Raw genomic sequence first — 26,887 nt, 5'->3', positions numbered from 1 at the left:
CTGAAAGTTATTTTTTACAATGCTATTACAGTATAATCTGTTCTCCCGGTTCCACTAGGTCTTCCTAGGTTTCTCTGAAACCATCTCCTTTATTGTTTCTTATAGCACAATAGTATTCCATTACATTCATATACTATAATTTTTTCAGCCTTTCTCTAATTGATGAGCATCCCTTTAAGTTTCTAGCCTTTTGCCAACATATAAAAAAGAGCTGCTATATTTTTGGTATATATGGAATCTTTTCTTCTTTCTTTGATCTCTTTCTCCTCCATTAAAATGTAAACTCTTTGAGAGTAGGAACTGTTATTACATCCTTGTATTTGTATTCCTAGTATTTAGGACAAAATCTGATACATGGTAAGCTCTTAATAAATGTTCTATTTACCTACCTGCCTCTCTACTCACTTATCTCCCAATCTATCTAATCTGTTTGCTTATCTCTCAAATGATATTTGTCCTTCATTTCAAAGAGGACCATAGGACCAATGACATCATGGGTTGAGGTTTTGACTTGCTTGTGAGTTGGATTTAAGTGAGGCAGAGTTACACAAAGTTGTCAGCTTCATTCTCTCTTCCAGAGTCACTGAAGTCCAATGGCAAGACAAAAGTCAAGATGACAGGTGATTGCCTGGGATGCAGTGGATGATTGTCTTCTCCAAGCTTAATGTCCCCAATTCCTTCAACTGTAGCATGATCTCAAGCCCCTTCACTATCCTGGTGGTTAATTTGACAAACTAAAGATCAGAAATACAACTAGGACATTGCTGGACTCAAACTACTTGAAAAAGCTATCCAAAATTGTTACCTTCACTTCATCTCTTCTTGCTTTCTTCTATATTCTCTACAATCTGGCTTTCTACACCATCACTGAACTTAAATTGCCTTTTTCAAAGTCACCAGTGACCTATTATTTGCCACTGCTGAACACCTTCGACTGGATACTCTTTTTCTCTCTGGGTTTTTGTGATACTACTGTCTGTTCACCTGTCTGACTGCTCCTCAGTCTCCTTTGCTGGGTTTTCCTCCAGGCATACCCCAAGAATCTGCCCTGGGTCCTGTTCTCTCTACTCTTGATGACATCATCAACTCACTTAAGTTTATTTATCATTTCTATACTGATGACTCACAGATCTTTATTCCTTCAAACTGTGTGTCCCATGGACATTTCAAAACTCATTATGTTCAAAACAGAACTCATCATCCCTTGTAAACTCACCCCTCTATCAAACTTCCCTATTTCTGTCAAGTGTACCACTATCCTGGTAGTCACTTGGGTTTGAAACCTCAGTATCATCTTCAATTCTTCTGTCTTCACTTCACACATTCAAACAGTTGCCAGATCTTATAATTTCTGCCTTTACAACGTCTCTTGCACCTATTCCCTTTTACTGGCTCACACAACCATTGCCCTGGTTCAGGCCCTTTTCACCTCTTACCTGATCCATAGCCTTCTCATTGGTCTGCCTGCCTAATCTCTCTCCTCTCCAATCCATTCTTCACACAGATGCCAAACCAAATTGCCTAAAGCACATCTTTGACCAGTTGTTGTTATTCAGTTGTTTCAGTTGTGTCCAACTCTTCATGACCACACTTGAGGTTTTCTTGGCAAAGATACTGGAGTTGCTTGTCATTTCCTTCTCCAGCTCATTTTACAGATGAGAACACTGAGGCCAACAGGGTTAAGTGACTTGCCCAGGGTCACACTGCTAGTACGTGTCTGAGACCAGATTTCAACTCAGGAAGATGAGTCTTTCTGACTCCAGGACAGGTACTCTTTCCACCTCACCATCTAACTGCTATCTCTGACTCTATCATTCCCCTACTCAGGCAATTCTAGTAAACGTTTCAGGATTTGTTTGACATTTAAATCTTTCATAATCTAGCCCCAACCTACTTTTCCTTGTTTTACTATACATTGTTCCCCTTTACACACGCTATGATCTACAAACCGGCTTTCTTACTGTTCTTCCTATGTGAAACTCCATCTTCTGAATAGAATTCATTCCTTCCTCATTTCAGTATCTCAGACTCCTCAGTTCCTTTCAAGACTTAGTTCAAGCCTCACTTTCTACATATACCTTTTTTGACATTTTCCTCCCAACTATTAATGCCTTCTCACCCAAATCAACTTGTATCTATTTTGTATATGCCTACGTATATATTTGTATGAGAGGGGGTGTGGTATAGTGGAGAACCGGCTTTGGAGCCAGGAAGACCTATGTTTAATTCCCACCTCTGGCATGTACTGTCTATGTAACCCAGGGTAAATCACTTAACCTATATGCCTTAGGCAATTACCTTAGATCAAGTTGCAGAAAAGGTGCAGACCTGAGTTGGTAGAGGCAATTTTACCAAAAGTTTCCAATCCCCAGCTATGTACATGTCTCCTCCTACCAGACTATAAATGGAACTTTATTTTTTTTTAAAATAATATCTCAAAGGCTTAGTACATTTCCTGGAATGTAGTAGTTACTTAATCCTTGAATTACTTCTCTTGCCCCTAAAACACACATACAAACACACACAAATATCTATCTCACATTTGCAAGAGATCATAGAATTCTTTATCTGGAAAGATCTCAGGGACTATTTCATACAAATCTTTTGTAGATGAATGTAGAACATAAGCGTTTTGAAGGTAGAGATTTTTTATTTTTATATATTTTATGTTTATATATGTATATATATACATACATATACATACATAGAAATTTTTTATTTTTATATATTTTATGTTTATATATGTATATATATACATACATATACATACATATCTCCAGAACCCATAATGATGCAGGACACATAGTAAATACTTAATGCTTATTGAATAGAATTGAATGAGGAAACCAAACCTAAGGGAGATATAGGCATACCACCTTTTATTGTACTTCACTTTATTGGATTTCAAAGGTATTGTGTGTGTGTGTGGGGGTGCTGTTTGTGTGTTTTTGTTGTTGTTTTACAAACTGAAGGTTTGTGGCAACCCTGCCTAGAGCACCATTTTTCCAACAGCTTGTGCTCATATCACGCAGCATATCACATTTTGGTAATTCTCACAATATTTCAGACTTTTTTATTATTATTATCATACCTGTTGTGGTGATCTGTGATGAGTGATCTCGGATGTTACTATTGCAATTGTTTTGGGGCTGCACGAACTAAGCCCCTGTGAGGTGGCAAACAATCGATAAATGTAGTGTTTATTCTTATCTTCATTCTTATTAAGGGGATTAATCAAGTGCAACCCTTTGACTGAATCCAAACTTCACAGAACAAATCCCCCTGAAAGGATTTGTTCTATAAAACTTGGATTCAGTCAAAGGGCCGCACTTGAGGATCCAGAAAGCCACATATGGCCTCGAGGCCGCAGGTTCCCTACCCCTGCTAAGATATGTCTGTAGACACACTTGCCTAAAGGTAGAGGGTTGACTTTGTCACTGGAGGAGCACCCTCTATTTGTGCTCCCTGGGGGAGTGCCACCTTGGGAAGTGTGCAGATAGGGCACTTGCCTTAAGGATCAAAACCTGGGTTCAAATTTTAATTCAGACATTTGCCAGCAGGGTGTGTCTGGGCAATTAGATAAATCTCTATGACCCTCAGTTTCCTCTTCTGCAAAAACAGGATAACTGCACCTACCTCACAACAATGTGAAGATGGATATATGAAGTGCTATGCAAGTGCCAGATATTATTGTTGTTGTTATTATTATTATTATTACTGTTTTGCCTTCTTTCTGCTGCCTGTGAAGTAATTTCCTCTTACATCCCCATATTCCAGAAATAACGGCAGCCAAGGTGAGCTTTCTCAGGTTCTTGGGTATTAAGAGGCCCAATTGGTAAGCGAAGCTGCTAGGTTTCACCCCTCGCTTAAGTGCGGTCTGACAGAACCAAAAGGTGTCGGATCTCGCCCGGGGCCTGTGCTCGGTACAGCCCCACCCTCCACGAGCCTCCTCAACAACTTGTTTGCAGCCTGGAGCCCGCCCCTTTGCTTGCGCATGCGTATATCCAAGCGCAGGCCCTCTCCCGCCCCAGCAGCTTCCTGGTTTGACCAACGGAGTCGAGGCGCGGGGGGCGGGGCTTGGCGCTGGCGCTCCGCCCCCGTGACCCTCCCAGGGAGCCCGGGACTGCGGGGACCGGAAGTGGCGCCGCCGTCAGTGGTCTCCAGCCTTGGGGAGCTTGGACGGACTCGAGGGGCCGCCGCAGCCACTTCCGCGCGTGCTCCGGCTTCCCCGCGATGGGCTCGAAAGGGGCCCTGCTGTGGAGGCAGCTGTTGCTCGCGCTCCTGTCGGGGCTCTGCCTGGGCCAGGGCCACTTGTTCCCCGCCGGCAGCGGCCTGGGCTCAGTGACGCCCGCACTGGATCTCCGCCGCCGCCTGGTCCTGCTGTCCGAGCAGCAGGTGCTGGAGGCGCACGACTTGTCCCTGTCGCTGCTGCAGGGCCAGGGGCTGGGCCCGCCGTCGCTGTCGCTGCCCCCTGATCTGCCCGAGCTGGAGCCCGAGTGCCGGGAGCTGCTGCTGGACTTCGCCAACAGCAGCGCGGAGCTGACGGGGTGCCTGGTGCGCAGCGCCCGACCTGTGCGCCTCTGCCAGAGCTGCTTCCCGCTCTTCCAGCAGGTCACCGGCAAGATGGACAACATCAGCCAAGCCGTCGGGGTGGGTAGGGGAGAGGCCCTGGCTGGATGTGCTGGGGCGGGGAGGCATCTGGGACCCCGGAGCGGGGCGGGGTCTGGGGCCCTCCGAAAGGACTGATCCTTGCCAGCCAAGCTCAGGGGCATCTCCCTGCTCTTCTCCGGGTCCCCAGCCAGCCAGTCCACAAGCATTTATTGAGAACTTGCTGCGTCCCGGACGCTGGGGATACAGAGAACGAAGTGAAAACACCCCCTGCCCTTAAGGAACTTACATTCTAATGGGGGAATAGAATATGTATAACTACATAATAATATACATGAGGCGAATATAAGGTAATTAGGTGGGAGTGCACTATCAGCCTCGGGGGTGTGTGTGTATGTATGTATTTATGTGTGTATGTGCGTGTATGTGCTTGGTAAAGGCTCCATTTAGAAAGTGATGCTTGAGTCAGGCAACAAGCATTTATTAAGTCCTTAATGTGTTCAAGCAGTCCTAAGCAGCCGGGGATACAAAGAAAGGCAAAAAATAGGGTCCCTGCCTTCAAACAGCTCACATTCTGATGGGGGAGACCACATGCAAGCAACTGTTAACATACAAGATATGTGTACGTGTATACACTCGTACGACACATACACAGAGACTCTCCTCCCCCTTCTGTCTGTTTCTGTATATGTGCCTAGTATATACATATATGTTTATATATGTATACATGTATATATATAGAGAGAGAGAGGGAGAGAGAGAGAAATATTGGGTCTGTGTATGTGTACAAGCATACACACCCAGAGTGAGAATGCATAGATGGAGGATAATTTCAAAGGGAAGAGATAGGGTAGTAAGAACCTAGACAGGCCTTTCACAGGGATTCTGAGAGGGGGAAGGGAAGAGGCTGTGCATCCTAGATATGAGGGGACAGCTAGTGCCAAGGCACAGAGAGGGAAGTTAGAACATTTTGTGTGCAGAACAGGAAGTTGACTGGTATGGGTGGATCTTTATGGGTGGAGTTCAAGGAGAAGAGTAATTAATGGGTAAGAAGACCTCTGTGCTACCATGTCTCTAACCCCCAGTGTCTAGAGAAGTAGGCTCTGAATCGCAGTGTGGATCAATAAATTTGTTGTCTGCTCTTGGTACAAGACAGTCATTACTGTTCCTTCCCCTTAGATCATAAGATCATAGATTTAGAGATGGAAGGGACCTTAGAAACTATCTAGTTCAACCTCCTCATTTTACTGATGAGAAACTGAGACTTGAAGAGGGTGAATGACTTGCATAATAATAGTTAACATTTATATAGTGCTCTGAGGTTTACAAAATGCTTTGTGTATTATTTTCTCATATTATCCATACAATAACCTATTATCTCCATCTTGCGGGTGAGAAATATGAGACAGGCAGAAGTGACTTGCCTAGGGTCACATAGTTAATAAGCATCTGAGGCAAAGTTTGAACTCAAGTCTTCCCCTTTCCAAGCCCAGTTTTCTATCCACGATGCCACCTAGCTGCCTCTAAGGTCACATACACTAAGGGACAGAGCTGGATTGTTAAATTGCTTGAGGGGCAGCTAGGTGGCGCACTGTGGATAGAGCACTGGCCCTGGATCCAGGAGGACCTGAGTTCAAATTCAGCCTCAGATACATAATAGTTACAACTGTGTGACCCTGGGCAAGTCACTTAACCCCATTGCCTAGCCAAAAAAACCAAAAAAGCTAAGAATTGCTTGACAGTAATTTTGTGTACAGTGATTTAAGTTAAAAGGGCATATGTGACTATAGGAAAGACAAATTGTTTGCTGGAAGGCTTTTCCAAAAGAGTTACCATGGGGGCAGCTAGGTGGCGAAGTGGATAGAGCACAGGCCCTGAAGTCAGGAGGACCTGAATTCAAATCTGGCCTTAGACCAAACACTTGACACGTACTAGCTGTGTGAACTTGGGCAAGTCACTTAACCCCGATTGCCTCACAAAAAAACCAAAAAACAAACAACAAAAAAAAACAAACCAAAAAAAACCAAAAGAGTCACCATGAAATTATTTTTAAGAGGAAACTCTTTTAGTTTATTGAAGTGGTTCTACTGGTAGGTAGACTTACCAGTCTACCCAGAGGTTACTTAATAAAACTGAACAACATAACAAAATTCGTTTGGAGAAACCAAAGGTCTACCATCACAAGTGAAATAATTTTTTCAAGGAAGAAATCACTTCTCGACCTCAAAATTTTATGAAGCAGTGATTATCAAAATTATCTGGTACTGCTTTTAAGATAATAAGTAGATCAGTCCAAGAGACTTATGTAGGAAATGACACTTGAACTGAGCTTTGAATGAAACTAGGAACTCTTAAGAGGCAAAGGTAAGGACAGAGTGAATTCCATTCATAGGGGACAATCTATGCAAAGGCACAGAGATGACGGATGGAATGTCGTGTGAAGAACAGCAAGAATCAGAAAGAACCGAACTCACAAGCCCAAGAATATAATCTACTTTAGGAAAGATACTGTATTTAATTAGAACTTCTGGTAAAACTATGAAGTAATTTGTCACAAAATATGTTTAGATAAGCACCTTATGGCATAATATAATGCTAAGTTTGAAATGCATTCTTGAGTTAAATGTTTAAGGTCACACCATAATTAAATTAGAGGGGAATAGAAGGAGGTATTTCACAACTATAGCTGGGAGGAGAATTCTTAAATAAAGGATAGAGGAGATTATGAAAAAAAGGAGAAAAATTCTTACTATGTAAATTATGTTTTTAGAAATGTACACAAGTAAAATCAATGCAGCTAAAGTGATTCAACTGACAGTTTATGTGCAGTTTATGTATATTTTTCCTTTCTTTTCTCTTCCCAATAGTTAGCCTTGGTCTACCCTCCTTCCTTAGTTGGAGTCCTCAGATTCTTGCCTTATCCCCGTTTCTGATTTCTGAGTTGTTCAGTTTTAGAGTAAAAACCCTTTTTTTGCTGCTCTTCTTCCCCATATCCTCTTGCCTCATCTATGGTCTTTACCACCCTCAGTCCCAGACAAACCTTCCAATACCTTAGTAGTTGAAGGAGGAGGAACAAATCCTTGCAGTTTCCCTAATAAGTTCATTCAACTCCACATGTACATTCACCTTTCCCATTCTTCTAGTCATTAAAGGTCCCTTCTTCTTTCATCTCATATACCATTCTAGCCCTAGCACCTAATTTACTGCAGCGCTTTACCTGGACCGTGGCAGCCACTGTCACCTCTGTCTCTATAGGCAGCTCTGTCCCTTACAGTGGATTTTTATTATGACAAAATTGTTGTCTAGTGGAAAGAGTGCTGGTTTTGGAATCAGTAGAGACTTGGGTCTAGCCTTACTTGACAGTCTCACTAATCATGTGACCATGACTAATTTTACCTCTCTGGGCCTTAATTTCCTCATCTATAAAATCAATAGACAAGCATTTATTAAACTCCTACTGTATACCAAGAACTGTACTGGGCACTGGGGATATAGAGAGAAAAACGAAACCGTCCCTGCTTTTGGGAAGCTTATATTTGACCAGGGGATGGAATGTATACAACTTGTTCATGTAGAAGTATATGGAAATAAATACAATTTGAATTTTAGAGAAATATTCTAATAGCTGGGGGTATCAAGAAAGGCTTTATGTAAGAAATGGCTCTTGAAGCTAGCTTTGAAAGAACCTAGGGATTTTAAGTGGCAGAAGTGAGGACAGTGCATTCTATTCATAGGGAATAATCTGTGCAAAGATATGGAGATGTCAGACAGAATGTCATGTGTAAGGAACAACAAGAAATGGGAATAATAATATCTGTAATGTCTACCTCAGAGAGAATTTGAAGATCAATTTAGAAAATATGTGTTAAGTGCATTGCCAACCTTGAAGTGTTATATAATTGTTGATTGCTACTATTGTAAAGGTCATATGAGTCAAATCTGGTTTTTCCTTAAAAATAATTTCATGCAAGGGCGAGTAACCTCAGAGAAAGAACTGTGGACTGAGACAGTCAGAGAAGGCTTCTCATAGAAGATTGAACTTCCCTTAAAGGAAATATGGATTTAGATAAGGGAGGCAAAGGATTGAAGGAATGGTATTTCAGGCAGGGGAAATGTTAAGTGTGAAGATAGGGAAATACAAATGACATGTTTGGGGCACATGAGTAGACTAATTTGACTAGGGTTGAAGATAATTCATAATAGTAATAGCTAACATCTAGAATTTTAACATTTTTGCTTCACATATGTGATATCATTTGATCTTTACAAGAGCCCTAAGAAGTGGTAAGTACTTCAAGTAGTATTATATCCTTTTATGGATGAAGAAACTCATTTTGTTAAAGGGTAATTAACTGACTTACTCAGGATTCTCTAGCTATTTGTGGAGGGAGATATTTGAATACAGCTATCTTATGATTACCAGTCTAATGCCCTTACTACTGTACATCATCTGTCAACATGTAGAGAAGTATAGTAGGATATAAAAGTTTGAACCAGAAAGAGACTTTAGCAATGATCTATTCCTGTACTACTGCTGTATTTTAAAGATTAAGAAACAGGCTCAGAAAGATTATAGAGGTATGATGCCAAGGTCATACAGGTAATATGCACGATTGGACTTAGGTTCTTTGATTCCAAATCCTGTATTTCCATTACATTAGGTAGGGGCTAGATTATAGAGCACCTTGAGTACAAGACTAAGGAGTATAGACTTTACTTGGCTGCCTAATGTGTATACCAGAGATTTTTGAGCAGGGGTTACCATGCAAAACAATATTTTAGGAAGACTAAACTGATAGTGAGTAGAATGTATTAGGGCAGGGAGACCAGTTAGGAGACTAATTCTGAGTCAAGAGTGGCAAGGGCCTCTGGATCATAGTGGTGGAGTAGAAAGGAAGGCATACCTATAACAGGTTTTACTAAGGAAGAATCTTAAGTACTTAGTGATATAGGAGTTAAGATGAGGATAGAGTCAAGCATGAACAAATTTAGGGAATTGTATAATAACTATTTGTACAATTTGTTTCCATTACTATTAAAATGTTCTATGGAAAACTTTGAAAATCATTCTATTTAGGTAAAACTGTGCATCATGTTTTCTTCTGGTTCATGTGACAGAACAAAAAGCAGATCTTAGTGTTGAAGATGAAAAGAAATGCCTTTTTTAAAAGTCATTTTTGTTATAACTCAGCCACCATATTTTAATTAAATTTTGCTTTTGACATATAGAAGCAACAATACTTTTGAGAAGCAAAGACTCTGTGCAAGCATGTAATAGAAAATGGCCCTTTAAAACCAGCCTCCTTAATACTCTGCCAATTTAAATAATGCTATTTTTGTATAGACCATCCCATATTAAAAATGAGAGAGACTTATACAAATATAAAAGGTACGTAAGTAGGTTTTTTTGGTTATGGTTTTTCAAACATTTTAAGAAAACATTCTTACAGACCATTATTCTGAGTTACCATAGCAGTCTTATATTTCCCTGCTGTCTGAGATTTGTTCAGTTTTGTGCTGCTTACACTCATCTTTCAAATTTCATACTCTTGTGATACAATTTAACATCCTTTTGTAATTGTTTTCTTTGTTGAATTGAAGTTCTGTGATTAAAGAATTAATGTATTTGATTTCCATTCTTTGAATGGAATCAGATTACTTGGTTACCTATGCATTGTTTAATGCTTTTTTTCCTTTCCTTCTCTGTTTACTTAAACTATTGATTATTACCTCTATTGTCCTCTCTCCCACTGAATGGCTACTTATGTGTTGTTGGTTCTACAAATCTGACAGTAGGTAAAAAGTTGAGTTGTACCTGGATAAATCATCCAACTTCTCTGAGCCAGTTTTCTCATCTCTGTAATGGTGGTGGAAATATTTTCAGTCCGTTACTCTATTTTACAGGATGATTTTGAGGAAACCACTTTTTTAAAGTGAAAAACACTTTGGAAATTGTTGGCCATTTTATTAAATGATTGATGATAATTGTTTATCATTTGTGTAAGACGTGGTGCCCCAATTTTCTATTTAGATAAGTTAAAAAATTGCATGTGTGTTTTTTTAATCTCAAAGGAATATGTTGTTCCATTTCCCCTTCTCTTCTTTTTTTAATCCATTCTAGAATATGTCAGAGAGCCATAATTGTGCCAAAAATCTCTTGATGTCGGACAGGATGCAAATTGTAGTGATTCTTTCTGAATTTTTTAATACAACGTGGAAGGAAGCAAATTGTGCAAGTAAGTAATTATTTCCATTTAATGTTGTTATCATGATTCTGAATTATAGATAACAGGTTTTAGTTAACTATTTGACTTAATTGACTTGTACTTAAGTACTAAATAATTGGTGACATAGTTCAGTGCAATCAACATAGGTCAGGAGAATCAGGAGACTTGGGCTCAAGTCCTACCACAAACTAGTTAAATAACCTTAGACAAATCTTTATGCCTCCATTTCCTCCTCTGTCAGAAGAATGTCATCATATTCTACCTACTTTTCAGGCAAGTTGTAAGGGTAATTATCATGTATCAGCATTTTAGAGCTGGACAGCGCCTCAGTCATCATCTAGCTTATTGATGTCGTTTGATTATTGTTGAGGGTATTAGGTCATAGAGAGTGTGAGTGATTTGCCCAAAGGCAAGCATACAACTAAATATAAAAGTGCTTCAAAACCGTGTAAAATATTAAATATTACTGTAAAATACATATGTAATTCTTAAAATGTTATATAAATAGACTTTTCAAAGTACTTGTTTGGGTATTAAATGGGCTAGGATGTTGGGGATGTGAGGGACAAGGAAAGCTTTGTTCTAGGACTTTTCAAGAGAAGAAATGGGTGGAGTTAAATTTGCTTTAAACTGCTTGATAACTCAAAAGATTCAAAATTAAATTCAGTTAGATGGCATGCATGAAAGTCATACATTTTACTAATAGAGCCCCTTAGGTCTTTATCAAGAACCTTTTTTTTTCTTATTTTAGACATATTTCTAACTAGCTTTTTAAATTCAAGTCATGTGAAAAGTAATCCGGTTTCCTAGCTAATTAGAAGTAGAGTTGTTACTAGAAGCAGGTACATTGACAGCAGCAAAAAAGTGACAGCTAATAGGGAAGAAATAGAAACATCATAGAAAGGAGAAAAGTTTTGAGTAGTAATCAGAACTTTGCATTTGCAAAGGGGCAAAATAGCCTTATAATCCTGAATAGCTCTATAATAGAGTAGAATAATTGATGTTCATAATAACCCTGAGTTTTTAAGAACTGTTTAAACTTTAGAATATTCTTCTTTAGAAGGCAGAGAAGTGTGTAATATATATTAGAAAGAGTTCCATAAAAAATGGTTAGATAGGAAATGCTGGTATTCAAAGGGAAAAGTTACCAAGAAAACTTATTGTGTAGAATATATTTCCTTGATGACATCAGATAAATAAGTTGTTACTTTAATATAAAACAATTCACAATATATTGAGACTATACCAGCCATGTAAAAACTGGCTAAATAATTTTTGTAAAATAAAATATCTTTTTTTTCCAGATTGTTTAGCGAATAACAGTGAAGAACTATCAAACAGCACATTTAAGTTCCTTGATCTATTCAATCAGACTTTGACATGCTTTGAGCATAATCTTCAGGTATTTTAAACTTTTTACTGAGGATAAGATTCAACCCACTACATAGTATTATTTCCTGTTGCTTATATTTAATTTAGTGTATATATGTTAGGCAATTTTCTGGTAATTCCTTGAAGGAAGTAGAATGATCTATCCCTATCTCATTCCTCACAGAAACTATTTCAAACCTGTCTTCTCTCATTAAGATTCTCGTACCTCTCCTTCCCCCTACTCCTTCCAGTTGAAGATCATACCTCTTACTTTACTGGGAAAATTAAGGCCATTAGTTTGCTCTTTTTTCCCTTCTCTTAATCCCCAAATCCTGTGACATAACCCTCCACTCTCTCCTCCTTTCTCCAAATCTTTAGTAATCAAGTAGCCCTTTTCTTGGCCAAGGTCCACCCCCTCCATGTGCTCTTGCTCTCATACCCTCCCAACTTCCAGTACATTGCCCTCTTAATCATCTTCTCTAATCTTTAATATCTCTGTTGGCACTTTCACTTTTGCCTTCCAATATGCCCAAGTGTCTCTGTCCCATCCTTTAAAAAACTAAATCCTGTCATTCACCTCAAGTTGTTATTTATTGTCTTTCCTTTCTTTGCCAAACTCTTAGAAGAAGCTATCTACACTCACTATCTCCACTTCTTCCATCACACTTAATCCTCATCCCTGTTTTCAGTCTGGCTTCCTAGTTTATCACTTACCTGGAACTATTTTTTCTAGAGTTGCCAGTGATCTCTTAATTGATAAATCTGATGGCTTTTTTTTTTTTTTTGCTTTTGTTAGGTTAAGTGACCTGCCCAGGGTCACACAGCTAGTAAGTTATGTGTCTGAGGCCAGATTTGAACTCAGGTCCTCCTGAATCCAGGGCCAGTGCTCTATCCACTGTACCACCTAGCTGCCCCTGATGGCTTTTTCTAAATCCTTATATTTTTTGACCTTCAGCATTCGTTACTATTGACTGACTACCCACTCCTCCTCAATTCTCTCTCCTCTTTGGTATTTCCTTACACTGTTCCCAATTCTTCTTTGCTCTAGGACCCACACTCTAGGTGTGAGTGTGCTTCTCTTATATTGCAACTCTTTTTCGTTTGGTGACATTGTATCCCCAAGTCCAAATCACCAACTGCTTATTTGACATTTCATACTGGGTGTCCCAGAGATATCTCAAATTCAACAAGTCTAAAATATAATTCATTATTTTCTCTATTTCTGAAACTTACTCCTCTACTAAACTTCTCTATTTCTGTTGAGGGCACAATACAAATCTTCAGGAAATTAGCAATAACATGACTACCCCAGGATTTGGTTTATATTACTCCCCTTTTCACTCTACCATCCAGCTGTACTGACCTGCTCTCTGTTACTTACACATTGCATGCTATCTCCAATTTCTATGATTAGATATCTAGGGAGAGGAAGACTGAGGAGTCAAGAATGACCCTACGGTTGTCAACCTCAAAGATGGGAAGGATGTTGGTGCCCTTGATAGAAATAGAGAAAGAAGGAAGAAGGATGGACTTGGGAGAAAGTTAGAGTTCTGTTTTGGGCAAGTTGAGTTTGAAATGCATATGGGATTCCTAGTTTGAAATTTCCCTAAAGAAGTTGGTGATGTGTACACACTTACACACAGACACACAGACATACAGACACACACACAGACACACACAGACACACACACACAAAGAGGTTGATGATATGGGATTGTAGCTCAGGAGAAAATGAATCTGTGGCTTAATATATAGACCTAAGAGTCATCTCCATGAAAGTAATTAAATACATTGAAGTTGATGAGGTCTCTTAGAGAATGTAAAGAGAGAAGACCCAGAACTGAGTTTTGGGGTATATCCACAGTTATGGGGCAGGATATGGATGGCAATCCAATAAACAGTATTGGGGAGTGTCAGACAGGTGAGGCAAGAACCAAAAGATAGCAGTGTTACAAAAGTGCTGAGTGGAAAGATGCCCAGGAGAAGGTAGTCAACAGTAATAGATTCTTTAGAAATGTCAAGAAGTATAGATAAAGACTGAGAAAATGTCATTGATTTTGGAAAATAAAAAAACTGATAAAAGTAACTATGGAGAGCATATAGTTCTCCGTTAACATGAACTTGTAGATAATACATGGAGCATACATACATAACAGCCTATGGTTTTGAGGCTGCAATACTACCTAGTGGTTTGACAAGCACACACCATTTGTAGTTCACATATATATATGGGAAAGTTTGTTAAAGCCACATTTATTAGTAAATAATTGGTTTTCTCCCTTTTCAGTTCTTTTTCTTTGATTTTCATAGTTATTTGGAAAGGTTGATTGTTCTGTTGTGATTATTTGTTCTATTACGCATTGCCTATAATTTAGTCATCATTTTTTTTTTTTTTTACTTCTCAAGAACAATATCATTCAACTTAGTCTTCTGCTCAGTGGTTGGTTATGAAGCACCAAATCCTGGGCTAGATTGTTGTGTGATTGCTAATTTCCTGAAGATTTAAATGAACAAAAACCTCTTAATTTGGTGTATATGTTATCATTACCTAAAGTAAGAGTTTTACATCAGTAAGGACAAGATAATAGTACTTCTATGTGCTCAGTCTTATTATTCTGTGTCATAGTACACCATCTTTTAACGCTGTTTCATGTGCAGGATGAGAAACTTCTATTAGATGTCATTGATTGGCAGTCATCCTTCTTTTATGTTGCTTTGTTCCATGTCATGTGTGTCCTAAGTGTGGCTGCTACTATGCCTGTGGAACAGAAAAACAAAAGCTACTCTAGTTGTTCTGCCTACCTTCCTACTAGGGACTGTGGTGACTCTGCCATTCCACATCTTGCTCTGAGTGCAAAGTACCAACTGGGACCTTTTCTAGTATGTAGCTGGGGTAGTAGAGGGAAAGGGCATAAGCCATTGTCATCTTCCTCTTCAACCACGTAGAAGTAGCAGTAGTTAGGAATCTGAAGAAGAACCATGTCAAATAGCAGGTGGAGGGAGGGGAGGGAAGGGAAAGGATGTAGCAAGGAAAGTGTTTTCAAGTTGTTCCTTAACACAAGTATTTCTTATGCCTTCCATTACCTACATTCTTTTTCCTCTAATTGGAAAGGGAACTGCTAACTTATAGTATATTTTCACCCTTGTAAACAAATAAACCCAAATGAATTTATTGAAATAAGGAAAATCTTTCGAAGCAGTAAGATTTTTTTCTTTAACGCACACACACATACACACTTGTGTATGTATGTGTATATATGAGATATCTTTATATATATGATATGTGTATGTACATATGTTTATATGAAGTCTTTTGCAAAAATTGTATTCCCGCACCTCATTATGACATAAAAGTGGCTCTGGGTTCCTAAAGGGAAACTCCAGCAATGAACTCCAAACTGAGAGAGCTTCCAAGGATTGGCTCACAAACTGTTTGTCTTTGTTCAAGAATTAGTCTAGCTAATTCTGGAGAGGTTTGTCACTAAAACGTTCATTGGAAGGTGATGGATTTTCAGCCACAGCAATCTGCCACATACTAAAGTATAGAAGAGCCACGTTTTTTGTCAGTTTAGAGAATGAGACACCAGTGAAATCACAGAAGCTTAAAGTTTTAAAATGTGTTATATATATTATGTATGCTCTCTTTAGGGAGATTTGACCAATTTTCTCCAGCAAAGAAATTACACAGAAGTGTGCAAAAATTGCCAGGAAATATACAAAACCCTGAGTATGTTTTATAGTGAGTTGCAAAAAAAGAATGAACACAAGAATAAGGCTGAACCTGGAACACATCTATGCATTGATGTGGAAGATGCAGTAAGTGTTTTGATTCTGTTGTCTTATAATAGAAATGACTTTGACATAGGATTTGCCATCCCCTGAGCTTTTTATTTATAGTCTAAAGTTAACAGTGCTGTCCATATTTAAATTCTTGTTGCTAGAATAATAGTTCGTTTATGTAGTGTTTCATCTCACAATTTATAAAGTACTTTCCTCACAATAAACCCCTGAGTGTAGTTAAATCATTATTGTCCACATTTTACAGATGAGAATACTAAGGTGCCCAGAGAAGTTCAGTGACTTCTCTGCAGTTATTTCCACAGTGAGAGAGCTTGTTCTTGAACCCAGTATTCTTTCCTTTACGTCAGTGATATCAAACTTGAATAGAAATGGGTCCCTACAGGGCCACATATTGACTTAGAAAACTAGAAATTAACATATCTGTTTTATCCTATTTTTATTTATTTTGTTAAACATTTCACCATTATATTTTAATCTGGTTCCTCTCTGGAATTTTTGTGGGCAGTGAATTTTACAACTGTTCTTGCTTCTCTTTTGAAATCACACAATAGTGTCACCTAGGAATGTAACTTTTTGATTTTTACTAACACTTTTATGTAGCTTTATTTCAGTCTCTAGCATACTTATAATTAATAGAGACAGCCCCTATTTTTTTTTAACCACAATGCCTTCTATGAAACTAAGTGATTTGCAGACTAAAAACATAATTTTCCCCCCACAATGGTAAAACTTGATTACATTTTGCCACTAGATGGTGCATGTGTATTAGTAAAGGGTTACTTCATCAATTAATTAAAATATCTGAGTACCTACTATGTGCATACCACTCTGCTAGGCCCTGGGAGAAATACAAAGCTGGTTTCATGGAGCTTTGACTTCTGACAGAATTTATGGTGAATGTCAGCTGAAACTGAAAAATCTGTGCCTGGAAGTAAGAAATGTAATAGCAAAGAATGGGGGAAATGAACATAGAGGATGTTATTTAGGAGCCTTGCATAATTAGATTGGTGAAATGTAAGGTGATAAAAAAAAAAATACAACCCCAACCAGGAAATAGCTGTATTCTTATTATCCAGTTTTGTCTACCTCAGTTTGAAGCCCAAAATCTTTAAAAGGGCATGACTACTAGTAGGATATTTTGGACATTATTTTGAACTTGGGACATTGAAGTTTCTTTGTGAGAATGTGAATAAAATAACTTGAAAGGAAGCCAAGTTTTAATTCTCTGATAGATTAAATTTTATTTGACTGTCAATAGATTTTTAGGTTGTAGGTATGTTCTGAATCCAAAACATCTTAAGATCAGGACAAAAAAAAATTTCCAAGAGTACACGAATGACTTATGTTAATGTTTGCTATGGTTTCATGTTATTATTTTTTAAAATTTCAGATGAATATCACTCGAAAACTGTGGAGTCGAACTTTCAACTGTTCAGTTCCCTGCAGTGATACAGTTCCTGTAATTGCTGTTTCAGTGTTCATCCTCTTTTTACCAGTAGTTTTCTATCTTAGTAGCTTTCTTCACTCGGAGCAAAAGAAAAGAAAACTCATTCTGCGTAAGTAGCATTAAGAATGAATGAATATTGGATAAGCATTTATTAAGCGTTTACTATATGCTAGGCATTATGCTAAGCAGTGGGAATACAAATACAGGCAAGCAAGATTGTCCCTGCCCTCCAGGAGCTTATATTTTAATGGGGGAAAATATATGAAAGGAAGCTAGAGGGAAAAGGGAGTATATCTGTGGTGGTATGGTTTGAAAATGTCTGGGAAGTGGTGTGGTGGTTTGGTTTGGGGTGAGATAAGGTGAAATCTTATATATGAGAGCCAGAGGTCCCAGGGGTAGACTCTGCCCGAGTTCCAGTGGGAGGGGGTGATGAGGATGTACAGTAAGTCAATCCAGCTAGCATTTATTAAATTCCTGCTACATGCCAGGCACTGTACTAAGCTCTAAGGATACAAGGAAAGTTAAAAGAAAAGGTTCCTCTTCTCAAGGAGCTCACAGTCTAATGTAAGAGACAACATGCAAACAATTATGTACAAACAAGAAACATACAGGATACATCACAGGTAACTCAGAGGTAAGGCATTGAGAAGGAGAGCTTGGAAAGGCTTCTTACAAGAAGTGTGACTTTAGCTGAGATGTGAAGGGAAACCAGGAGACAGAGATCAGAAGGGAGTGTGTTCTGGATGTGGGGGACAGCCAGGGAAAATGCTTGGAGTAGGGAGATAGAGTGGCTTGTTGAGCAGGTAGACCAGCATGGTAGGATCATAGAGTGTGTGAAGGGAAGTAAGAAGACTACAAAAGTAGGAAGGAGCCAAGTTGTTAAGGGATTTAAATGCTAAAAATAGGATTTTATATTTGATCCTGGAGGTAATAGGGAGTCACTGGAGTTTATTAAATGGGGAGGGGGAAGGGATGTGGTCAAACCTGAATTTTAGGAAGATCAATTTGACTTTGAGTAGAGGATGGATTGGAGGGGTGAGAGACTTGAGGCAGGGAGACCAACCTGCAGGTTATTTAGGAATGAGGCCCTATACCAGGGTGGTTGCACTGTCAGAAGAGAGGAGGGGGCATATATTAAATGTGTTATAGGGGGCAGCTAGGTGGCGCAGTGGATAGAGCTCCAGCCTTGGAGTCAGGAGGACCTGAGTTCAAATCCAACCTCAGACACTTGATACTTACTAGCTGTGTGACCCTGGGCAAGTCACTTAACCCCCATTGCCTCACAAAAACAAACAAACAACCAAGAAAAAAAAATACAGGATGTTACAAAGGAACGCTAGGACTTGCCATCTGATCAGAAATAGGAGGGTGAGTGAGAATGAGGAGTTGAGGATAGTGGTGGCAGTGCCCTCAACAGTAATATGGAAATCAGGAAGAGGGGAATATTTTGGGGAGTGGGAAGATCATGAGTTCAGTATTGGACATGTTAAGTTTAAGATGTCTGGGATATCCATTTCAGGATTTCTAAAAGGCAGTTGGAGATGGGAAACTAAAGGTTGGGAGAGAGGTTAGGGCAGAACAATCATCTGCATAGAGATTATATTTAAACCCCGCGGATGATGTGGATGAAGACCCAACAGAGGAACCAGAGAAAGACCAATCAGACAGGTAAAAGGAGAACCAGAAGAAAACAGTGTCATGAACACCTCTCAAGAAGAGGATAATTGACAGTGTCAGAGGCTACATAGAGGTCAAGAAGAATGAGTGTTGAGAAAAGGCCATTAGATGTGGTAATTAAGAGGTTTCAGGCAGCATGGTTTGGCAATTTTGCTGGGGCAGGGGTTCTTAACTCAGGTCTATAAACTTGTTTTTTTAGTATTTTGATAACTATTAAAATATTATTGGTTTCCTTGGTAATCCTATGTATTTTATTTTTTCATTGAAAAACTTTCTGAGAAGAGTTCTATAGGCTTCCTCAGACTGCCAGAGGAGTCCATAACACACAGAAAAGATTAAGAACTCTTGCTTTAGGAGTATTCAGTTTATATACAGTACTTTACAATTTGCAAAACACTTTACATTTATTTATCTTTACAATAATCCTGTGAGATAGGTATTATAGTTATTATCTATTTTATAGATGAGGAAACTAAAGCATAGAAACACTAAGTCACATAGCTAGTAAGTGTCAAAGATGGATTTTAAGCCAAATCTTTCTGATTCCTAAGTCAAGCACTCTTTCCATGTTTTTAAGGTAAGACATCATGCATTTAACTTGAAAAGAGTCTTCAAATCAAAATATCAAATGAATGGACTTGTTGGGAGGTGCTGTACATGGGAATCACCAAATAATATCACAAAAATAAAATTGGTCATATCTTAAAAGAATTGAATTGACTGATAACCAGTATAGCTAGCAGTCATTTCTGAATTGGCTGTTCATGTACCATCAGAACACTGGCTTATTATCAAAGGTAAAAATCAACACCAAATTAGATGACAGAGTAAGAAATTAAAAGAATAGCTTGAACCTGAGCTATTTAAGCAATTTATTGGTGTAAAAAATGGGAAATGCCTAAAGAAAAGAGCACCAAGAGAGACTGTCACTATTTCCCATAGGAATTTGACTAATATCTAGATAGACTTCTGAGTTTCCTTCAGCTTCTAAATCGGTGATCTTATAAAAGTCATCACCATTTTAAGGAGGCAAAAAAAAAGGCCTGGAAATCACCTCAGCCAGTAAATATTTGATCTCTTTCTCTTATAGAGATATGCCAACCAGGGACCATACCTGTTTTAAAACATAAATTTATTAACAAAATTATATAAGGAAGGATGGGAAAGATTATGAGTAGTATTCCTTCATAAAATTGTGAGCAGCAGTGAGTTTACAGAAAGCTTAATACAAGTTCCAATTAATCTAGACATTCTCAAGATCATTTGAGGATGAAATTAAAAAGAGGGTGGTAGCTGATAAATGGAAAATATCTACCACAATTTCTACAACAATTTGCTTCATCGATTACAGTGGAACTATTACCATTTAAACTCTTGTTATAATAGTACACAATATGCTGTATATTTCCTTTTCTAGATATTAGTGTTGTATCTCCTCAAATATGGGAAAAGCCTCAAACTAGATTAAATATAAACAAGTTAGTTCTTTGCTGGAGATGACAGGATTTTGTGGGCATTGGGGGATTGATTTTTGAAGATATCTGAAAGATATACTTATTTGGAAAAATAAAATCACATGTTACTACTAAAAAAAATTGAGATGTTGAGTAATTCTTGAACCATATGCCTATTTTCTTATCTCTGCAAAATCTTTTTTTTTAAAGTAATTTACGTATAAGTCAAGGGCATCCTTAATAAAAATACAAGAAAGGAGAAAGCAAACAAAGAGATTTTCACAAATGGTGTTCTACTATAGATCATGTTTTTATAGTCATTCCATTGACTAAAAGATGCAGAGATTATAAGATCCAATTGTGCTTACTGTTTGTTGACTACAAAAAAACATTCAATTCAATAAAGCAAAATGTAGCCATAGACCCCTTTGACAAGGTGTCTATCATTTATATATATATATATATATATATATATACACACACATAACGTGTGTATGTATATATATATTTCATATACATATATATTAGCATCTTATAAGATTCCTTTGACTTTTTAAGCCCTCCCTCCCCCAAACTTTCCAGTCTTCTTAAGTTTTGCATCCTCATATATACTGTGTCTGCAATCCAGTGAGACTGGACTCCTTGCTGTTCTGAGAAGAAACTCCTTTCAACTCTGTGCATTTTTACTGGCTGCCCCCCATCCCTGGAATGCTCTTTTTCCTTGTTTCTTCCCTCTGGCTTTCTTGGCTTCCTTCAAGTACCAGCTAAAATTTCACCTTCTACAGGAAGCCTTTCCTGATCTGCCTTAATTTGAATGTCTTTCTTCTGATGATTAATCCCAGTTTATCCAGTATATAGTTGGTTTGTACATAATTGTTTGCGTATTGCCTTCTCCATTAGACTGTGAGTACCTTGAGAGCTGGGACTTTCTTTTGCTTTTCTTTGTATCCTTAGCACGTGGCACAGTGCCTGGTACATAGTGACTGACACTAGAGAAAACTTTGGTTAATTTGTTATTAATATCAATCAGACGAGATAGATGCTCATTAAAGATGTTTATCATGGCCACAGTGGTCATAGAGGACATCAACACAGATTCCAGATGGAGGAGAGGTTTCCTTCCAGTGGTAGGTTTCTAGATGCTCCTGTTTGCGGGTAGCATTGGATAGATAATATTAAATACTTAACATTGCAGAACTTCCTAAATGAGATCCATAATTACTTCAAAGAATTTGGCCTAACTTTCCAATTATAAAAACCATGTGGATGAAGAGTACCTTTGTCAAGACTATAACATGTAGTTGGATGAACTGTACAGAGCTAGTCCATTAATGCATCTATCTTGGTAAGATACTGCAGATGGACAGGGAGATGAGTTCAGAATTAAATAGGAGGAAGAGAGTAGGCTGGTTTGTATTGGGGAAATTGCTCAGTACTTTTCAATTACCCTAAAATTCTTTCTAAAACAGAAATGTTTTTGATAACAATATTATTCTGGTGATATTATATGGGTACAAATCCACAGAGTTCAAGAAATTGGGATTGCCAGTCACTCAAAGATCAATGGAAAGTTATGGTAGGGGTAAACAGGCTGCAGCATTATCACTTAAGAATGTATAGGAAAGTTACATAAAAGATGTCATTAGAGAGATAATATCAAAAAAAGAAGGTGGGTTAGTCAGATAGGGAAAATAAGGGATGACTGTACTTAGACTGTGTGATGGATTAGTATATATGTAATGTTAGGAGATGTAGAAAAGACCCTTTGCACATTTGGTGGACTTTTGGGGAGAGTTTATCAGCAGAAATGAAGTCATAGAGACTGTGAAGGGAAACATGGTTTGGAAAGATGGGCAGTCTGCATGGAGGAAATACCCATGTAATGAAATAGTAGATCTATTAAGTTTTAAAGTAGTTGGTGATGTTGGTATGACTGTCTTTTGTTGTATGATCCAAGAACACAGAAATTATGCCTGCATAATTCACTTTTTTGCTTTTGTTTTTAGCTTCTAGCAAGCCATTTGCAGCTAAATGCTTTTAGAAGTTGAGGAAGATGAGGAAATTAGGTTCATTATGCATTTTTAAATATACAATATACTCATTCCAACTTAAAATATAGATATTTTCATAAACTTGTTAATCAAATTGAGTAGACTTTAATTAAACTTTTGTTTTTTAATTCATCTAGCTAAGCGTCTTAAATCCAGTACCAGCTTCGTAAGCATTCAAGAAAATTCAAACTAAAGCCAAAAAAAGGTGAACTGAAATTATATCCCATGAATAAATGGTTGAGGAAGCAAGCTACGCAGAAAGAAGATACGTCCATCTACGTTTTAACCAATAGTTCTATGACTGACTGCTAAATGAATTAAGCTAAAAGTCTTAATATAGGTCAGATTCTTAACTGTGGGGCTATGTGGGGATTTTAAGCTCATTTTAAAATGAGACTAAACTCTTCCCATAGTTTTTTTTGTACTTATTTTGGGGCCTCTTTTTGGGTTAAGATTTTTGTATATGCCATGTGTAGCAATGGTTATCTATCTTACAATGCTTTTGTATAGTAACAAAATGTAAGAGTAGTTTTTGTTTAAAGGCGTATTGATCCTATTTAACCTGTTATAGGGTAAATATCTCAAACAGGAAAACAAGCAATTTTGAAATTTAGATATTTGCCAGACACTTGACACTTACTAGCTGTGTGACCCTGGACAAGTCACTTAACCCCAATTGCCTAAAAAAAAAAAATTAAATAAAAAAAATTAAAAAAAAAAAGAAATTTAGATATTTGGCTTATAATTAGCAAGTACTTTATTTGTTGATCTTAATGATTTGCATCCAAGATTTAGAGAAGGAAATATACTGCCTTTTAATATAAGGAATACGAATTCCTTCAGTTAAACAACATTAAACACATCACTGAGAGGAGTGAGTGTGCCAGCCATTTCACATTTGCTATAAATGGAATTCAGCAAAAGCTATAATTAACCTCCACTGTAGTACTGCTCAATATTTACTAAGATATATCTAATCTCTTGGTCATCTGCATACAGTATTTAACTAAAATTTCTAATTTTACTAAAGTAATTTTTGAAACTACTTTAAACTTTTCCAATAATTTATAAAAGAAGGCACATTAGTATGTAAATCTAGGAAAAGATTTATAGTAATTGCCTTGTTCTTACATGCTTTTTAAAAACAGTATTTAACATTATGTTTTTGTCTTTATTTTAAAACAAATTGGCATTATTCAACTACTGTAACCTAAGTTTTAATAATTCAGGGCAAAAAGATGTTCTTTGCAAACAAAGGAGCTGCACTTTTAATCAAATTTCACTGCTTGGCACCTTATTGCTTTATTACAGCATTAAATCAAATGAAACCATAATTATACCATTCTAAAAATGTAGCTTTACATCGAATTTTTGTGTTAGGCTACTGGATAGATGTGGGAGAATTTGGGTGGGAGTGTGGAGGGAGTAGGACAAGGAAAATCCAAGCCACTTTAGGTAACAGAAGAATAAGTGACTCAGAGGGAATATTTAATTTATTCTAATATTATTAAACTACTAATGCTTGATGGCACAAACCTAAATGATTTAAACAAGTATTAATTAATTAGTTAATTAAGTGTATTAATATAATGCTTTAATTTTCATAATTCTGTGAAATGTATATTATGTAGTTAAATGAAGATAGAAATCTCACCAAGCTTTCTTTTAAAAGTCAATCCGATTTTCTAATATTTAGTTTAACTTAAAAAATAGCTTAGTGTCAGCATTTGGCAGCTATTCTCAGGTTTTTAGAGTTAAGGTTCTTAATTAATGCTTTTTTCATTTTGCTGTTGTTTGACTTAAGAAAATATGAAGATAATTTTTCTTTGCAGGAATTCATTTTTGGTAAAACAGTGAGAGACTTCGTTTCCATGTCTGAGTTATCTGTACGGTATATGAGAGAAGGCTGATTCTTGGCTGTTTAACAGAAAACAAGTTTTTGTTCTTTCCTGGCCTCCATTCCTAAACTTTCTGGATTTGTTCAGCTGCCACCTTCTATGCTGTTCCTAATAGCATTATCTTGATTTGAAGAATCATATGATTGAGTGCTATTGAAAGCAATCTTTTATTAATGCTAATAAAACCAGTTTACATGTCCAAAGTTAGAGAATGACAGCTTTGATACTCTAAGTAGTGGCTTCACGGCTAAGTAGTCATGAAAGTCATTATTTTTGGATGTGGTAAATAAGCACTTTAAAAATGAAAGGGCAGCCTTCATTTTTCTTCTGACTGACTCATGTGACTTTAGAAATGGCAATCAGAACAAACTTCTGAAATGATCCTGTTTAAATATTTAAATATTGCATAATCATTGCATAGCTCTACGTTCTGGAAACATAACATACATATATGCCCCTAACGTATGTCAAGTTGCATTAACATGGTAGGTTTTAAAATAAATTACCTAAAGGAAATTTCAATACTGCTTTTGATTTTTTTTTTAAATACCACTGTTTCCAGGTTGTAATTTCACATTGCACTTTATTGAGTTTTCAGAGCCTTCTTTTAAATATTAGGTATTTGTATTTCAACTGAAAATAAAAGATATTCACGTTTTTGGGTAACATTTTAATTTAAAAATAAAAATTATATGTAAAATTGTGAAATATTATGCAATATCACTGTAGTTGAATCTGATCATTTTTACCCTCTGTTTAGTAACTGTTATTTCTAATAGGACCATTATTTTTGTAATAGCATATAGGCAGTTTATATTCTCCACCATACTTCCTTCTTAAAACTGCTTGAAAGAATGTTGGATTTGTAAACAGAGGTCCTGGGTTCATATCTGGTTCTGCCAAATACCAAATATTACCTGTATGACCTTAGACAAATCACTTAATTTCTCTGGGGCTTCAGTTTTCTTATCTATAAACAATGAGAGAGTTTGACTAAATCACCCCAGAGGACCCTTCTAATTCTATGATCCTTTAATCCACTTTACTTGGGGAGTAATATTAAAATTGGTAGTTCTGTTCCAGGCCGGGGATCATACATGATGAATAATATGTCAGAAAATACAAAGATACGGTATGTCAGAAAATACAACGGTATGATAACAACAAGTGTCTATAATAACAAAATAAAATTATCCTCCAAGTCATAGAATTTAAGAATCGGAATGAACTTTAGAGATCAACTGATCCAGCCACCTCATTTTACAGATGAAAAAATTAGGCACAGAGGAATAGAGAGACTTGCCTAAGGGCACACAGTCCGTTGCTCATTATACCACACTGCCAGTCATATGTATGTTTTTAAAAACAGATATATATTGATTAGTCAAGGAACCTCAATATTACTATGAATATATGTACACCATATTAGAAAAGATAATTATACTGTATCATAAATGTGATTTATTTAAAACTAGTATGCTAGCTTTAATAAATATGTTTAACTAATTTCTGTTGCCTTAGAATTTGTAAGGTTTGGGGTTGGGGGGGCGACAAATGACTTAGATGGGCCATCATGTCTTATTTTAAAAAAAAATTATCAATATATTTTGTTTTGACACAACAATCTCTTTCCAGTACTTCCTCTCTGATAGTACTTTGCCTGGAAAAAAAAGTTAAGCCAAACTGATATAGTGATTGTGAAAAATAGAACATGTAACATTCTGCATTTTGTTTACTAAATTTAGTTTACTCTTCATAGAAAGGGAAGAAATGTACTTTTACTCTTAATAGAGGGGAGAAAAATGTGCTTTAACATCAGCATCTGGAATCAACAAAAATTGTATTTGATCTAGATTCTGTTGTTTTTTAGTATTCATTTCTAGCTCCTAAATGCCTAGACTCACTCTTCCCCCAAGGCTGAATTCAGGAGTCATTTCATCCATGGATCCTTCTGTAACTCCCTCCACCTTTCCTCTTACCACCTCCATTTAAAAATGTTTTTTCACTCCTCAGATTCTTCATAGTACTGTGCCTCACTTCTTCATACATTTCACTCTTTCTTTTTTTTTTTTTTCAGCCAAAGAGGTTTATTAAAGATCTGCCATATTAGCCAGACTCTTAAGGAATCTGAGTATCTGTGAGCTATTGGCTAGATTGTAAAAATCTGAGCAGTGGCTAAATTTTAAGAATCTAAGCCCACTCTTTCTTATATCATAGTCATTTGTGTACTTAGGATTATAGATTTAGCTCATTTTACAGATGAGAAAACAGTTCTAGTGAAGTTTTTTTTTTTACCCAGCAAATAATTAGGATACTAACTCAAGTCTTTTGACTATGGATAGAGTTCTCCTTT

The 26,887-nt window shown here is 37.2% G+C and overlaps 1 protein-coding gene across 1 annotated transcript; it reads left to right on the top strand.

Annotated features, from left to right (window-relative positions):
- Positions 1-4,164: 4,164 nt before the first annotated feature.
- On the top strand, positions 4,165-26,040 carry OSTM1 (osteoclastogenesis associated transmembrane protein 1). Its single transcript, XM_027856134.1, has 7 exons — positions 4,165-4,650; positions 10,730-10,844; positions 12,140-12,237; positions 15,855-16,022; positions 17,398-17,563; positions 22,774-22,841; positions 24,469-26,040. Exons 1-6 carry the CDS (start codon positions 4,234-4,236, stop codon positions 22,827-22,829), a joined length of 1,020 nt encoding a protein of 339 aa, XP_027711935.1. The 5' UTR covers positions 4,165-4,233; the 3' UTR covers positions 22,830-22,841; positions 24,469-26,040.
- Positions 26,041-26,887: the final 847 nt, after the last annotated feature.

The sequence above is a fragment of the Vombatus ursinus genome, unplaced genomic scaffold (assembly GCF_900497805.2).
Source record: "Vombatus ursinus unplaced genomic scaffold, bare-nosed wombat genome assembly UNPS02000582.1, whole genome shotgun sequence".
NCBI lineage: Eukaryota > Metazoa > Chordata > Mammalia > Diprotodontia > Vombatidae > Vombatus > Vombatus ursinus.
Note: the sequence above shows the minus strand (reverse complement) of the source record. Positions and strands in the feature narration are given on the sequence as shown.